At 38.5% G+C, this 16,242-nt stretch overlaps 1 protein-coding gene across 2 annotated transcripts in view; it reads right to left on the reverse strand.

Moving 5' to 3' along the window:
* Nucleotides 1-2,192: 2,192 nt before the first annotated feature.
* PPP1R14C (protein phosphatase 1 regulatory inhibitor subunit 14C) overlaps nucleotides 2,193-16,242 on the reverse strand; it is a 66,130-nt gene continuing 52,080 nt past the window's right edge. The window contains exons 2-4 of one of the 2 annotated variants that reach the window (XM_089528446.1): nucleotides 10,087-10,170; nucleotides 9,337-9,369; nucleotides 2,193-4,070 (exon numbers count right to left, since the gene is read on the reverse strand). In XM_089528446.1, coding sequence (XP_089384572.1) covers nucleotides 3,996-4,070; nucleotides 9,337-9,369; nucleotides 10,087-10,170 — 192 coding nt within the window. In that variant the 3' untranslated portion in view covers nucleotides 2,193-3,995. Of the gene's footprint in view, nucleotides 4,071-9,336; nucleotides 9,370-10,086; nucleotides 10,171-16,242 lie in introns of those variants that run through there. The other variant, XM_089528447.1, reaches the window with a different exon arrangement.

The raw sequence follows: 16,242 nt of genomic DNA on the forward strand, positions 1-16,242 counted from the left end.
TTTCATGCCTTAACCACCTCTAAGAATATTTCTCAAATTCAGACTAATACATTCACTACCATGTGATAAAGCGTGGGTGGGTGGGTGGGGGGAGAGACTTCTATGCACTGAACAATGGGAATTTAAAAAAGTAATTCAGAAGGGATATTCAGACCTCCCATGCAGAAAAACATGCTTTCGGTTACCAAGGCCCATCCATGGGGAGCAAACTACATAAGTTTTGAGTGGAAAAGTCACCAGAGTGGGATGGGGGTGCCGGATCGTTTACCTGCCAGATATTTGAGTGTTTACTCCAAGGTATCCCATCATGGTTAAACAATTTCTCTAATTTTACAAGCCTGAATCTTAAATCCTCAGGGGCAGCAAAGGAAGTAGCTGGAAAAGCACTCTAGAGCAGGCAGGGATGGGCAACTGTGGGAAGTTAGGGGGCTGCAAGAGAATTTGTTGTTAGGAATGATTCCATTTAGTGGCAAGAAAGGAAACTGCATTAACAATTGTTTACAGTTTAGGAATACATAAACTGAGATGTTTATCTATAGTCATTCCATTATTACACATTATTATTCCCACATGTCTTTTTCAAACAGTTTTCTCCTGAAGCAAACATGAACAGAAGGTTCACACAAACAAAACAAAAAAATCCAAATGTGTCTCATCCTTTTAATAGCTGCATACAAGTAACTAATATTTGGGGGGGGGGGGGGGTAATCTCATATTTAAACCTTGGGAATGAGATGCCTTTCCTCCCCTATAGTCTCTTCAGTTTATTATCCAGCTCAAACATTCTTTCAGTGTAATTCTCAAATTCAAACAATTAGTAGGTTGTTGTTGTTTTTTTAAAAAAATAACAAAACCATATGCCCCTTGTACTCTAGGGGGGCATATTTATGTGTTTGTTTTATCTGGTGCAACCAGAAATATTGCACAAAGTGTAACAATAAGAGGAATGAGCCAAGGAACTGGGACATAACTCTTAACTCTTTGAGGTTTTTTAAAAATTTTAATTGGGACTGCATTTGGTGTGTTTTACCTAAACATGATCTAATGGTTTTCCAAATGCAACAGCACAGAGCCTTCTTGAGAAATGCAATGTTCTCTGTATAAGAAGGGGAATGGTAGCCTCACACAAGACAAAGGCAGCCTGGATCTCAATGGAAGTGTCTTTTTCTGTTGCTAATGGAGTTTAAATTTTATTTTCCTGAACTTTAGGACTCTGTCTCCCACAGCCCACATGGTCTCCATAACATCTTAACATTTAAAAAAAAACCTGTAAACCCCTTTGGGCCCCAATTTTGGGACAAAAATCAGATACACATTAATATCATCATCATCATCATCATCATCATCATCATCATCATCATCATCATCATCCTCATCTTTGAACCACAATAACATCTTGACAAGATGGAGCCCTATGACTCTAACATCATAATTTTTCTTTCTTTCCCTTGTATAATTTTTAACACCTTTGGCTGATGAAGATGCCAAGGGAGCTTCAAATGATTGCATCATGTATTTTGTGCATTTTGGTTGTCTCAATGAAAGCTTCACTCTTCGGTGGATTTTGGATGTTATTATAATTTGCTGTATGGACAACACAGCTACCCTGGGATAAATATATTTCTGTACATGATATGTTGAAATTCACACAGCTGTCTTTTTCTGCCTTGAAAATTAAGTCTGGAAAAAGTGCCACCATTTAAAAGCAATAAAATGTATCCCATTGAGACTTTTGTCCCAAACATGCTGTGGCATACAGTCAAAAAGTGTCAAAACAAAAGAGAAATGTTCTAAGGTTCCCCGCCCCCTCCTATAGAGGTTTTTTGGAAGTATTTATATCATGGGTGGATAATTGTGGGGCTATTTTTGTGTGCTTTCATGGGATCGGTGGGGGTGGGGGTGGGTGCAAGACTTGTGGATGGCTCCAGGGATCAAAAAAGTGAGGTATCCCAAGTCCTAATGCATCCTGTAGGCCACAATTTCCCCTGATTTACATGGCAGAATCATTCCCCTTGAAATATGTTTGCAGAATATCTTTTGTTTATATGCTTTAAAGAAGCTGCTAGAAAACAAAAACCTGTAACAGTTTGTTGGCTGCTTGTACCAAGAAAATGAATGGTCATAGATAAGTCACCTTTAGCTTCTGGCTCTCTGCTAATTGTTAACACCACATATAAAACAAAAGCCCCAATTTGTTGCATTTATTTGAGTAAATATCTGGTAAATAAAATCATTGGTAAAACATTACAAAATTAAATACATTTTAAAAAGCTTGCCAGTATACATAAAGTTCACAACCATGTATTTTTTTTTCTTTTAAAAAATAAAATTATGTTCAGAGCACCCTTGATATAAAATGCCAGACTAACATCTACCAGCAGATGGTAGCTTGTGAAACATTTTAGTGAAGAATGGCTTCCTGAAGAGACAGGGATACTGCGTTCAACAACAATAACAACAACAACAAACCTACCAAATCTCCAAGCCTGCCAGGTCTGATGCTAAAGCCAAGAACAAAATGGCCTAAAGCAGTATCACACTAGCACCCAAACAGTACTGTGACAGAACTTTTTCCCACTCTCATCCTGAAGCTGAATGCAACACCCCAAAATTGGTTTCAATGGGTTTTTAAGACCTCCAGGGCAGGTTTTGGGGTACATGAGAAGCTACAGGTGGAAGAAGGATTAATACCTAAATTCCACAATTAAAATTAGTTCGATCAGCAGAATTATCTGGCCAGAGGTTGGAAGTAATGCACTACAAGCAACATAGCTACTTGCAAGAAGTTACTTTTTGTTAATGGAAGTGCAACAGAGGACATGCACAATGAGCTTTCTTGGTAATGTTCCCTAAATGCTTTCAAAAGTAATTTTAGGGCCATTTTGACAGGAATATTTCAAGTTTTATGCAACTCCTTTATCAATCCAAAAACTTCTTTCTTTCAGTTAGTTTCAAAGGTGCTACAAGATCCCTCTGTATATTGAATTCAACCCTAACAGGGTTTTAAAAATAACAACCAGCAAAAGCAATGAAAAAGAAATGTACAAAGTAAAAATTAACTTTTTGAACACTTTAACAAGTAACAGTAATGAATTATTTTAAACACAACAACAAAAAGGACAGGAGCAAATTGCCTTTAAAAAGTAATATTCCAAGCTCTGATACAGACCATACTCTAACATCCTTGTTGTAAGAAGAGGGGAGGAAATTGCACTGGGTCAAGGCGATATTCTTCCTTTCACAGTTCTCCTAAATGGCATTAATCCTTCTCTCACTGTTGCATCAGACCCTTCAGGCAATGGGATACAATCCTAACAGAGCATGAGGTGAAGAGGAGATGACCTGGCTAAGCATGATATGAATAAAATAAGTTCAAACCCTACAAAAACAAGCCCTTAAAATCCCCCCAGCTTGTTCATACGTTGTTTTGTGAATGAATATATCCACCCCAGCACTTTAAATGCATTTATAAACAATGGTGCCATATACTTTCAACAAACTGCATCTCTCCCCACCACAACAGTGTTGCTACAGTTTCAATTAAATTGTTATCTAGACCACATTTTCCTTCCATTCACATGAATTAATAGTAACACTCACTCGATAATTTATGTACATAAGCACAATAACGTTAACATCCATGAGTCTAGTGTACAATTCAATGATGATGATCCAACTGGTTTTAAAGAAACAGCTTCCCCTAGTAGTCCCACAGAGAATTCATTGGGTAGGTTACTGCCTGGGACAGGTAAAGTCTCCCACCTAGTTTGATCATCCTCAGGTAGTAAAAGCAGCATCCACAATGTTGATATCCATGATAAAAAAAATTGACACTTAAAAAAAAGCTTTAAAAACAGAAGTGGTCAAATTCATTAAAATGTCAGAACTCAACCAAAAAGGTAAGAATAAATTGCTCATAAAGATCAAACTAGAAGTTGTTCTATTCAAAAGTCCCGAAGTCATGGCCACGTCTCTGAAGAGGGTACTATTTTCAATTATATACTCTTCTTTTGAGGAGGGCTCAGTTTTCTCATTCCTCTTATCCGAGTTAGCAGTTCTTTGATAAAATCCTACAAAATCAAAAATAGGAGAAGAGTCTTTTATTAGAAATAACACTGAGAATGCATAGTTCCAGCTTCACTTTTCATACTGTGTTATTACACTAATGTCAGTCATTTTTTCAGCAAAAAAGCAACAAGAAACATCTGGATTAATGTAGCTGTCACAACATAACTTTCACATTCCAGTGACCTTAATGAAACACACTTGCCAATAAGTCTGTGAACAACCAGGAACTCACAAAAACACTGCTAGGAAACCTCTCCCCTCCAACCTCATTGTAAGTTTCTTGGTCAAAGAGTTTGGCTATTCCCACCATATCAAAGAGTCCACGTCTTCCTTTTGCTCCTCTCCCCAGTCACTTCAGTGGCCAAAGGAAAGCAACTTCAGTTAGATCCCTGTTCTCATCTCTAAAATAACAGCAAGGATTCAGTTAATATAAATGCTGATTTTCCTTTGTAATCTCTTCCAGGGGAAAAGAGATTCCATTATCTCTGAAGGGAGAGGTCTTATCATATAGCTCACCCCTCACAAGATGGTTCCAGAGGTGCTTTTAACATATCACCATGGCTCATTGAGTGAATGTTGCACAAACTGCAAATTATATTCACCTTCCTCCATTTTGGTAGGGGTGGGAATCTCCCTCTGGTTTATTCTCCTCAGTAGTCTCCTCTATGGTATGGCAGTGGTGGGAAATATGTGGCCCTCCTGATGAGGCTGGACTGCAATTCCCACACCTAGCCAGCACAGGCAATGGTAGGGAACACTGGGGCTGTAGTTCAGCAACATCTGTAGGGCCGCATGCTTCACACTCTGCCCTATGGTATGCAGGAATTATACATGTAACACCCATATTATGGAGAGACTTATTTTTTGTAGATCTTTCTCCCTAGAGAACCATTTCCACCTCAAAACAAAAAGCATCCATGAATGCTTAAATCTGGTAGAATGCTATTTTCTCCTTGGAGCTTTCTGGATAAAATAATCTCATTTAAAAGATTCTGAAAACTGAGGAGAAATCTTGGATTGAAGAAACCATGTTTGCTCATGGATTTCAGAAAACAGAATCCTAACCATCTGTGGAAGAAATGGGAACCTCAACACTATGAGCTGAATTTCTGTCCAATTCAATATATACATGCCATGGCAATGTATTTTGAAACACGTGCATTGCCTACTACCAAAGACAGTTTATGGCCCCATTCTGGGCTTCATCAGAATAAATCAAAGACTGCTGCATACATTTCCTGTTCAAACATTAATGGCACCTTCATCATTAAACACTATCTGCTTTGCTATGAAGTTTCAGAGAGGTTCTATTTCTAGCCTAGTGACAGGAAAAAGAACAGAGTACTTATTAATAGTACAAAGGCACTCGTCATTTACAATACCCAAACAGTCCTGGAGGCATGTAAAGCCAGGACCTCTCTTTCTAGGCAATATATTCATGTGGTTTTCTAAACATCTCACAGATGTCCATAGGGAAGCTCTGACAAGGACAGACATTAGACATTCATGAAAATGGCAGCGCTCACATCTTTACAGAACAGCTGATATCCTACACTGAGCAAGCAGAGCAAACTGATCCCCATGTAGTTCCATGTCCTTCAGCAGCTAATCTGCATTGCAGAAATAAAGCAGTTTAACACTACTGTAACTGCCATGGCTCAAGGCTATGGAATGCTTGGATTTCTAGTTTTCTATATCTTTGGTCTTATCTGTCAGAGTCCTCTGGTGCCACAACAAACCAGAATTCCACAGCACTGAACCATGGCAGTTAAAGTGGTGTCAAAATGCATTATTTCTGTAGTGCAGGTTAGACTCCTGTGAGGGACTGCTGTTGCTTCTGCTTAGTGATGGGGAAAGGAGGAGATAATTAAAATATAGAAGAAGCAGTTAGTCTTGGCTCGAGGGGGAGGAATGAAGATGCAGCCACAGATGGAATGAATGCTCATTTGTCTTCCCTTCAGAGTCAATACCGGCCACATCTTTACTGACACCACCACCCACTCCTCATTGCTAAACAGAAGTCCCTCGCAGAGATTGAAAGCTCCTGGGTGGAGTTTGGACAGAGCTCAAAGCACTAGAGAATAGGTGCCAAACAGCAGCACATTCTTTAGGGCAGAGGTAGGAACCACATAGCACTCCAGATGTTGTTGGACTGCAAGCCTTAGGAGCCCTAGCAAGCATAGGCAATGGTAAAAAAAACACTGCTAGTTGCCAACCAGCAACATCTGGAGTGTCAGATGACTGTCACCCCAATTTAGAGAAAGCCTCCAATCAACAGTTTGAAATATAGGCTATTTCTTAAAATGGTTATCACACTGGTCAACTCTTGTTGAGCACAAGAGCCTAGTGCTTGAGTACTGAGCAAGGTTAGGTGGTTTACCCAGGTGGGTTTAAACCAAGTGACTTTTTAAAAATCACACTCTTGTGTTTTTTAAAAAATGATTATTCATAATCAAGCCTAGCTATTATTACTATTTTCTAGCACTATTACTGGAGCAACAACTGTTGAAATTACAGTTTATTGGCATAGCCTCCAATGTCAATTGTTTCTTTTTAATCACTTTATTTTATAGTGCAATAAATGGCATTCAGAAACAAATCCTTCAGTTAACATGAATTCAGCCAAAACAATTTGTTTTAAAATAGCAGTTTAAAAAAAAAACAATTATTATTTAAGCTACTGGCCATAACATCAGGACTGCATTTTGCTACTGAATTTTCTGATTTAGTCCTGTATTGGTGTAATCCTAGTTTAAACCTGTTTTAAACAACAACAACAAACTCAGTTTATTTGTGTGTTGTTTTTTTCCAAGTAGGGCTCACAGAGAGGTTCAAAGCTTATTTCTGCCACTCCTGGTTTTTTCAGTCTTCATTTATCACCACATTCCCTTACAGAATGTACAGGAAGTATCTTTTGCTCACAAGTGGCTTGCAAAGTATAACTTTCCCCACAATGGTGCCACTTGCCTAGAAAGTATTTTTAAATGTTGGCACCCACCAATAAAACTGAGATAAGGCAGCCCCAACATCAAAACACACTGAGCTATTCATTTCCCTCAGAGCACTATTCAGGCAGGGAGGGTCTTTCTTTCTTCTCAAATAGCTGGAAAACTTTTAATCATAAGAGCCTGATGCTATGAAAGCAGCAGACAGAAAAGCTGCAAGTTATGCACGTTTGCTTAGTGCTGTACAAAAGCCGGTGTATCAAGTGCCCATTGTTTTACAACACATGGAACATATCCAAACGTATTGCATTTAGCAGCTGTACAACCCATCTTAGTAACAAACAAGCTGCCTTATACTGAGTCAGACTCATATAATTCTCTGCTGTTTCTACTGACTGGCAGCAGCTCTCCAAGGGTCCATACAGGGAGACCTTTTTCATTCCCTACCTGAAGAGATTGGCAAATGAACCTGGGAAATTCTGCACACAACATGTGTGGTGTACCACTTTGTTGTGACTCTTTACCACGTTTTGATTCACAGCAGCATACATCTAATTGTTAAAGCCAACTAGAACAGATCCACTGGAAAATGAGAAATTGATAAACATTTATGTAGATTATAGTGATTCTATTGGTCTATGGTAGTTGGAATCATAGAATCATAGAGTTACAAGAGACCTCAAGGGTCATCCAGTCCAACCCCCTGCCATGGAGGAATACACAATTAAAGCACCCCTGACAGATAGCCATCCAGCCTCTGTTTAGAAACCTCCAAAGGAGGAGACTCTCCCACTCTCTGAGGGAGTGTATTCCACTATCGAACAGCTCTTACTGTCAGGAAGCTCTTCCTAATGTTAAGGTGGAATCTATTTTCCTGTAGTTTGAACCCACTGTTCTGAGTCCTGTTCTCTGGAACTGCAGAAAACAAATTTGCTTCATGTTCAGTATGACACATGATAGATTTCAAGATCAGAATTCCCATGCTAGTGTGATCTTAAATGAAGGCCATCATCATGATTCATCATTTAACGTCTACACTCCTTTTGTGTACAATACTATTGACTACATCTGCAGTTCTAAGAAAATGTAACTGGCAATACACAGAATGCAGAGATCAGACATGCTATCAGCAAACAACATATTAAACAAGGTTTCATACACTTTTAGAGGTAGCATTCTTTTACACAAAGGCTTAGGCTTTGTAGTTTGTAGTTTAATTATTTATGTTAATTGGGCTGTTCTTAATAAATAAGGCACCAATGTTTCCAGTAATTCAGTATGCAAACAATCTATACACCACAGGATGAATAAAACAAACATGAAGCACACACATACAAATCTATACACTTTTTTGAAGTTTGTTTGAGGAGGCATGAAAACAACATCACTTGCTACACTAAAAACATAAATGCATTTTTAAATTTTATCATGTCCAGTTTTGAAAACAATATGATGAGGCTTCTGGGTATTATTTGGTATTTTAGCATACTTTTTTTCATTCCACCAGTATCTTAAAAGGGAAGCTGCCTACATTTTTAATTCTGAAACCAAACAGCCAAGAATCCCTGTATTCAAAGTGTAACCCTACTTATAGTCAGTATAAATCACATTTAGATCTCAATATCAGTTACACAGTCAGATCAAAAAAAAAAAAAATGCCCAGGATCTCTTGCAAATGATAAGCACAGTATCAGACACCACTTAACCTGAACATCAACACTAGCAGACCACTTTTCAAGCCATTTACCCAGTAACCAAAGCTTCCTTGTGTTTTAGGGTAATTAAAAGCCATTTTAGATGTCAGATTAACAACGTCAACTGCTTTCCCCGTCTGTAATAGCAATGTACAGTTAAGTTACACCTTATCCCAAAACATTGGTATTTTCCTAGCATAAGGGGAAGCTGCTTTTCTATTAATACACAAATATTCCAACATGATGAAACTTTATTCCCCTCCCCCCATAAAAATAAAACCCTCAAAAATAGGGGAAATGTTCTCTGAATACAAGTTAGATGTAGTTTATATATGCTAGAAGAGAATAACACACACAGAAATACCTTAAAAGCACAAGATCTTGGAAGCTAAGCAGGGTCAGGAGACTGCTAACCAATATCATGTGCTCTGTGCTATATTTCAGAGGAAGGAATTGGCAAAACCACCTCTGAAGATTCCTTGCCTAAGAAAACCCTGTGAAATTAATGGGGTTGCCATAAGAGGATAGGCAACCTGAAAGCTAGCACATGCACACCCACACACCCCAAGGTTGTTGGAGAAGTACAACCAGGACATGTCAAGCTTCAAAATAATCTAAGATCTGCTTACCTCTGTGGGTTTGTAGCAGTCTACAAGTGCTTCCTAGAAGTAAAATAATAAGAGCATCAGTTGTTCATAAGAACAGGCTTCCTTCTTTTCTTCCTTTCTTTCTCATATCTAAGAACAGGTCACTCCAGGGCAGCCATGACATTTGTGAGCAAATAAAGATCATTTCTACATTAATATTTCATATCCCAGAAGAAAATGTATCAAACAGGCTTCTCTCATAAATGAAAACAACAGTAACCAGAATCACTGTATCTACATTGCAGAGATAATTTTAATTGATCAAAAGTCATACATAAGGTATGACAACAGGCAAAGGGAGTCATTCCTTCATTGAGGCTATCTGCCTCGCTGGCCAAAACAGATGAAAACTGGCTATCTGGCAGTGACATACTCTCAACAAGCCATGCAAAGAAGCCTTCAGGCAGGCCAGTTTATACCAAGAATGATAACCTTCACTTCATTAATCCAAACTAAAGTCCTTCTGTAATCTCTGCATCACTCTGTGCTGCAACAACCTGAATTTTTAATATTCTACACTGCAGAAATAATGATATATTGGCTACCTTTCCAAATATTGTTTTAGGCTTCTAAGTATACCATGTAATTCAAATAAATTTGCCACTGAACCTTTTAATGCTATCTGTAAGCTGCCCTGAGATCTCTTGATATAGGGTAGGGTATAAATATTTTAAGTAATAAATAATAGATAAAATGAATAAATTAACCAAATTTCATTAAAAGCAAACTAACTTGTAATTTGAGGGCTCTCTCCTCTTCATTAGCAGCATCAAGAAGGTCATCAATGTCAATTTCTACATCTGGCATCTCTTCTTCCTGTGAAAAGAGAAAGTTGACATGTTAGATTCAATTTTAGCCGGGTTAGAACATTTCTCCTGGTGGCTTCAGGTCCAATCCAGAGTTGCATTGTGTTGCTACACAGGCTGCATTTGTACAAACCTCCTGAAAAGACATAGGTATACAAGACATAGCATAAAAATACACTATACAAAAACACCAGGGCATCTTGTCTGAAAGAAATGAAGGGATGAAACAACATCTGGAAAAAAAATCTTCCCACAGGTCTTCAAGTCAGTCCCAAGAAAATTATAGAATTATAACTACCTAATAATAGTAAATATTGACTTCTAAATGATCTTAGGATGTTGTGCAATGAATCAGACATGAATATGCCTTCCCCAGGCCTCATTCTGTCATTTTGCAGCTGAGAAACAATGCATTATGGACAGGAACTCAAACTGATAGGAAGATCAGTTTGAGAAATACTGTATTTCTCGGATTTTTCTGCTTTTTTGGTTGAGACACTAGCACAACATGACCTTTGAATTTTGTTTTATGGTCAACCTGGCTATCCCTGCATTTGTGTATTTTTCAAGTCTGTAGCTTGTTGATGTTATTACCTTATAGTTGATATAGAGTGCTCCCATCCACCATTTTGAACAAGAGAGAGACATTAACCAAACAAATGAATTTTTGGTGCAGTTCATTAGATACTTGTAGGCTCGCTCAATGAGTTTTCATAGCCAGGGAATTGAACCCTGATCTCCAGAGTCCTATTCAGCACTGAAGTCGCTACAGCATGCTGGCTCCCAATGAGAACAGAAATGGTTTGGGATGCGGCTAAAGCTGTTATGAGAGGCTTTTTTTATTCAGAAACATAAACAAATACAAAGGGGGGAAAAAGAGAAAATAAACCGTATAACAGATGTAATAAAGCAAAAAGAAAATGAATTGATAGATTCAAAGGAAAAAGAGAAAATTATTCAGGAAATAAAAATATTACATTACATTTCTGTTCAGAACAGAGGTAAATATTTGTTGCATAAACTACAAAGGAGCAGCTAAGAAAGCCAAATAGAAACTCATGCAATAGACTAAGTTTCAATAAACTATACAACTGAGTGGCTTTTTCTAGCCTCCCTCATGCTGTTGGACAGCAACTCCCATCATCCCATGCAATAGCTATGTTGGCTTGGCTTGATGAAGCTGAGGTCCAATGACATCTGAAGGCCCAGAAATTTCACAAGTATGCAAGCTGGAAATTGAGAGATCACCACTTCTCTCTCTGTGCACATGCTTCAGCCAGCCATGCATTCCCCTTGTTCCAGCCCAGTGTGAACCAATCCCTACATTGTTGTGATCTCTTCCTACCGGCACCCAGTGCTTAAGAGGAACTACACAGAGATCATTTAACTGTCTTACGACTCTTAGGCAAATAAAGTTATTTGCCCACAACTCACTGTTGGGTGCAAACTAACTCCTGCCACAAAGCAAACACTGTTTATTTCACTCAGCCTTAGGGCCAAACATCATATAAACCACACATTCATTAATGTGCTATAAAACAAAAGGCCCCGATGTTTGCTTTTTTATATAAATAAGAAATGTGAGGTACGTTTGTGTGCTGCCTCTTCAGAGGCCATTAATAACTGCAAGTGATTCACCTACTCTTTAACACCCCTGCCCCTCCTCAATGCTTAGAAAAAGACTCTGTGCTCTTGCAACATGAAAGTGTGATGTTTGCCTGGAGGCCAGTTTAGTTTGCTTAATATTTGATGAGAAGATGCCACTAATTGTAGTTCACATTGTACCATTCTCTCAATGTCATTTTCAAAGAGGCAGCAATGCTAGACTGTTGCTGGCAGTTCAAACATATCATCAGAGAGTTGTATTAGTGAAAAATTCTTATCTCACCACCCAGTACCAAATATGTTAATCGAATTGTTATTGTGAAAAATTCATTTAAATTCACTCTCACCTCACTGCCTATATTCCACCCCAACCATACGGACACATGTGTGTGAGCTTGTGCACACACTACTGAAGACTGTACTTTAGGCACTGGAGTAAACTTCGGGGGGAGGGGGTCCCCAAAAGTTCATGCTTCAATAGATTTGTTAGTCTTAAGTGTGCCAAACTACCCTGTTAGTTCTCTCAGGTGCTGTCTATACTACAGAAATAATCCATTTTGGCATCAGTTTAACTGCCATGGCTCAATGCTATGGAATTCTGTGAATTGTAGTTTTTGTGAAATTTAGCCTTCTCTGTCAGAGAGCTCCAGTGCCACAATAATTTCTTGTATTGCTGTGTATTTTATATGTATTGTCCTATTATTTCTTATATTGTACACCATAGGCAGGTTTACTCTTATATATTTATTGCTTTATGTACAGCACCGTGCAAATCTACAGCGCTATATTAATAATAATAATAATAATAATAATAATAATAATAATCTACAGATCCCAGGATTCCACAGCATTGAGCCATGGCAGTTAAACTGGTGTGAAAATGGATTATTTCTGCATTACCATTTCCCAGAGCTGCCTTGCTCTTGTTTGTCTTTTTTGCAATCAAGTCATTGACTCCAGTTCCTTTAGTGAGGAACACTGCTCTTTTGAACTACTACTACTATTAAGTACCCTCAGTTTCCCAGATGGGGGCATTCTGAGCCCAAAGGTCTCAAAAAGAGCTTTTTAAAAATGTTTACTATTTGAGTCCTCTGGATGAAGTACCCAGTAACCCATTGTGAACATAGCCCTGTTCAATTTATAGTGCCACAAAGTTTGAGGAAAATGTTTGGGGAAGTTCATGGAAGTGCTTCAAAAATAGATTTTTGTTTTGTTTTGTTTTTTAATGGAGTGTAAAATATATCTTTGATGACTAGTTAAAGAGGATTCTTAATCCTTGGGAACTTCTGAACCATTAATTTCAATTGTGTAATTGGACAGCTATGCTGAATGAAACAGAAAGACCATCACTATCTACAGTGCCCAGCAGTGATCTTGGCTGCAGAAGGCTCCATAAATGTTTGCAAGCATCTAATCATGTCTGCTCTGCATTACAGATTTTTCCTCTGAGCAAACCTCACTTCCTCCACATGAGTACTCACAGAATGTCAAAAATTGCTACACCTAGGCCAAGACTGAGTTTATAGCAAGTGGTTTGAGTGTTGACCCTGGAGACCAGGGTTCGATTCCTAATTTTGCCATGAAATCCACTAGATGACTTTGGGCAAGTCACATGCTCTCCGCCTCAGAGAAAGGCAATGGTAAATTTCTTCTGAACAAATCTACACAAGAAAACCACATGATAGGGTCATCATAAGTCAGAACTGACCTGAAGGCACACAACAACAACACAGCATCAAAAGTAGCATGTCTCAACACCAGCTGCTGCTATTACACTCATGACCAGCCTGTGAACTGCCCAAGTGCATCTAGTTGAACACTGCAGAAATTGATAAGAAACCTCTTCTTATTTTCTTTTTCATTCTCAAGTTACTTCTTCAACTAGGGAATGGTGGCACCCATGCCAGAAGCCATCATTCCACACACAAGACCACCAATGTCAGAAACTACAGACAAGGAACATCTCTTTTGATCTTGAAAGCTCTGCTTAGAAAAGCTATTGCCAATGGAGGTTGAGAATTGGAAGTCCACTCTATAAAATGGGCACTGTGAAACCTAGGGATGGGTGGGTAAATGTTTGGGGTTAGGATCCCCCACACTCACCCTGAAAAAATGTTGAAACATCCCCCCCCCCCCCGGGAGCTGTTGGCAATTTGGCTCTCTCGGGATGGTTTTAGCCCCAAGAGAGCCCTTTTCTTCTGTTTCACTTCCCAATGGAAACAGGCATCTCCTGAGGCTAAAATGGGCATTGTGGGGAATGTTGGGGCCTAGAGGAATAAAAACAACAACTATGTGTTTCCTATGCAATTTCAGATGCAATTTGAAACTTGACAGATGAGTTATGCACCTCTGCATTACCATCTAGTCCTAACAATTCCAGGTCTATATTGTACTTTGTATATTGTACATCATCATGTCTTTGGATTACTAGCTGATCCTGGATTTGCATTTTCATAACTTGTAGACTTGATAAGCATCTTCCAATAAGCATCAGTTTAAAAATTTAGCTTCAGTTTGGAACCCTTCCAAATTGCTTTGGAACTTAATCAAACGATAGAAAAGACCTACTACTTGAGAGTTTAGTTGTTCCAGCACCACACTAAATCACAAGAAAGGTGTGTCATAAAAATTTTCCCATTGTGACAAATTTACACTTACAGTAAATCCACTGTGATCGATTTAAGAAGCATCTCCACATGTCTTCCTAGTCCTGCAGGTCTTGTATTGAGGGCACACAGGGCTTCAAATGTCTTCCACTCAGTCCTACACATAGCAGCAGTTCCACCAGTGGAATATGCCCCCCCACACACACACACACACAATGATTACCTGGTTGATAATAGATAACCATTTCTTTTTTGTCTGGATATCTGGAGACACCCCATAACCAGTGCTACAGAGCATCGGGTAATCATTATGTCACACTAATACTGCTATACACTATACTGCTATACTGGCACTATTACTTTTTCATTTATTATTTTATCAATTACTTTAATTATTTAAAATTATTAATTTTTCATTCTCCTAACCTGTGCAATGTGTCCCATTTCCTGTTTGATATAAAGAAATCAGAATCAACCTCTATTCCACAGAATGACAGCTTCTGTCTCTAGTGTTATGCTGACAAATCTTCCATAATGATATACTTCCAAAGTTACATGCATCTTTTTTTTAGAGTGTGTTGATAACCAGACACAAATATAGACATTGGTTTAGCAAGGAAAGATCTTTTCTGTTTCCCACTGTTCTTTGGTTATTCATCTGATAGAAGTAAACACCTTCTCCCTTTGTAGCCATTTAGCTATCTTCATAAAGCTTTGGGGCAAGACATCATGTTAGATTCTTTGAAGAAATTTAATGATGCTTTTCATGGTAAAATGTAACACATGGTGGTCAGTCTATGCCTGTTTTTATTTAATGAAGGAGGGGGTCATACATAGCAATGATGATCCTGATAGTGTCCGCCTATAAAACAAGACTTTTAATGTACATCTTAAAATAAGAGTTTTCATGTTAACAAAAATACAACAGTTTGAGATTCCAGTATTAATAATAATAATAATACTGTTTATTAACAAAACAGTTACCTAGTAAGTTGCTATCAACATTCTCTAGTTTGAAGGAAGTGCTTCCTTATCAATTTGCCTATGCTTATGTGACAGTACCCATATTGAATTGGATGCAAAGGATCAAAATTATTTTGAAATCTTCCCATCCAACTCCTACGGACCAGAACATGAATTTTGCACATACTTTTATTTTTTAAAAATTGCTTTTAGCACAGTTAGCCCACCCCAACAATACTGTATAAACAAAAGATGGATGACTTCCTTGGAAGTGTACAATACATACTTCACTTTAGAGAAGAGACACCATCCTTGGTCACTGCAACAGTCGGAGACATAGAGAAACAGATTTGGGTGTCATCAGTGTACTGATAACACCGTGCTCCATGTCTCCGGATGATCTCTCCCAGTGGCTTCATGTAAATATTAAACAGCATTGGAGACAGAATGGCGCCTTGAGGGATGCCAAATGTCAGCTCTCTTTTACGAGAGCAGCTGTCTCCCAGCATCACCATCTGGAGCCACTGGAGTGCAGTGCCCCTAATACCTAACTCCTTCAGGCGTCCCAGAAGGATACCGTGGTCAATGGTATCGAATGCCGCTGAGAGGTCCAAGAGCACCAACAGGTTCACACTTCCCTCATTGATGCCCAGATGGAGATCATCGACTAAGGCAACCATGGCAGTCTGAACTCCATATCTCACCCTAAAGCTGGTTTGAAATGGGTCTAGATAAACAGCTTCATCCAAGACAGCCTGGAGTTAGAATGGAACTGGTAAGAGTTAAAGTACAGTACTTACACTGACCTGTGTATTAGTCAACTTAGGTTTTTTGGGCCAAATTTTTGACTAAAATTTCTAGATATGAGTATATACATACACACCTGCTTTCTAAGAAAAGGAAATGCA

The sequence above is a fragment of the Sceloporus occidentalis genome, unplaced genomic scaffold (genome assembly GCF_023333645.1).
Source record: "Sceloporus occidentalis isolate IW3139 unplaced genomic scaffold, rSceOcc1.0.p SCAF_6, whole genome shotgun sequence".
Lineage (NCBI taxonomy): Eukaryota > Metazoa > Chordata > Lepidosauria > Squamata > Phrynosomatidae > Sceloporus > Sceloporus occidentalis.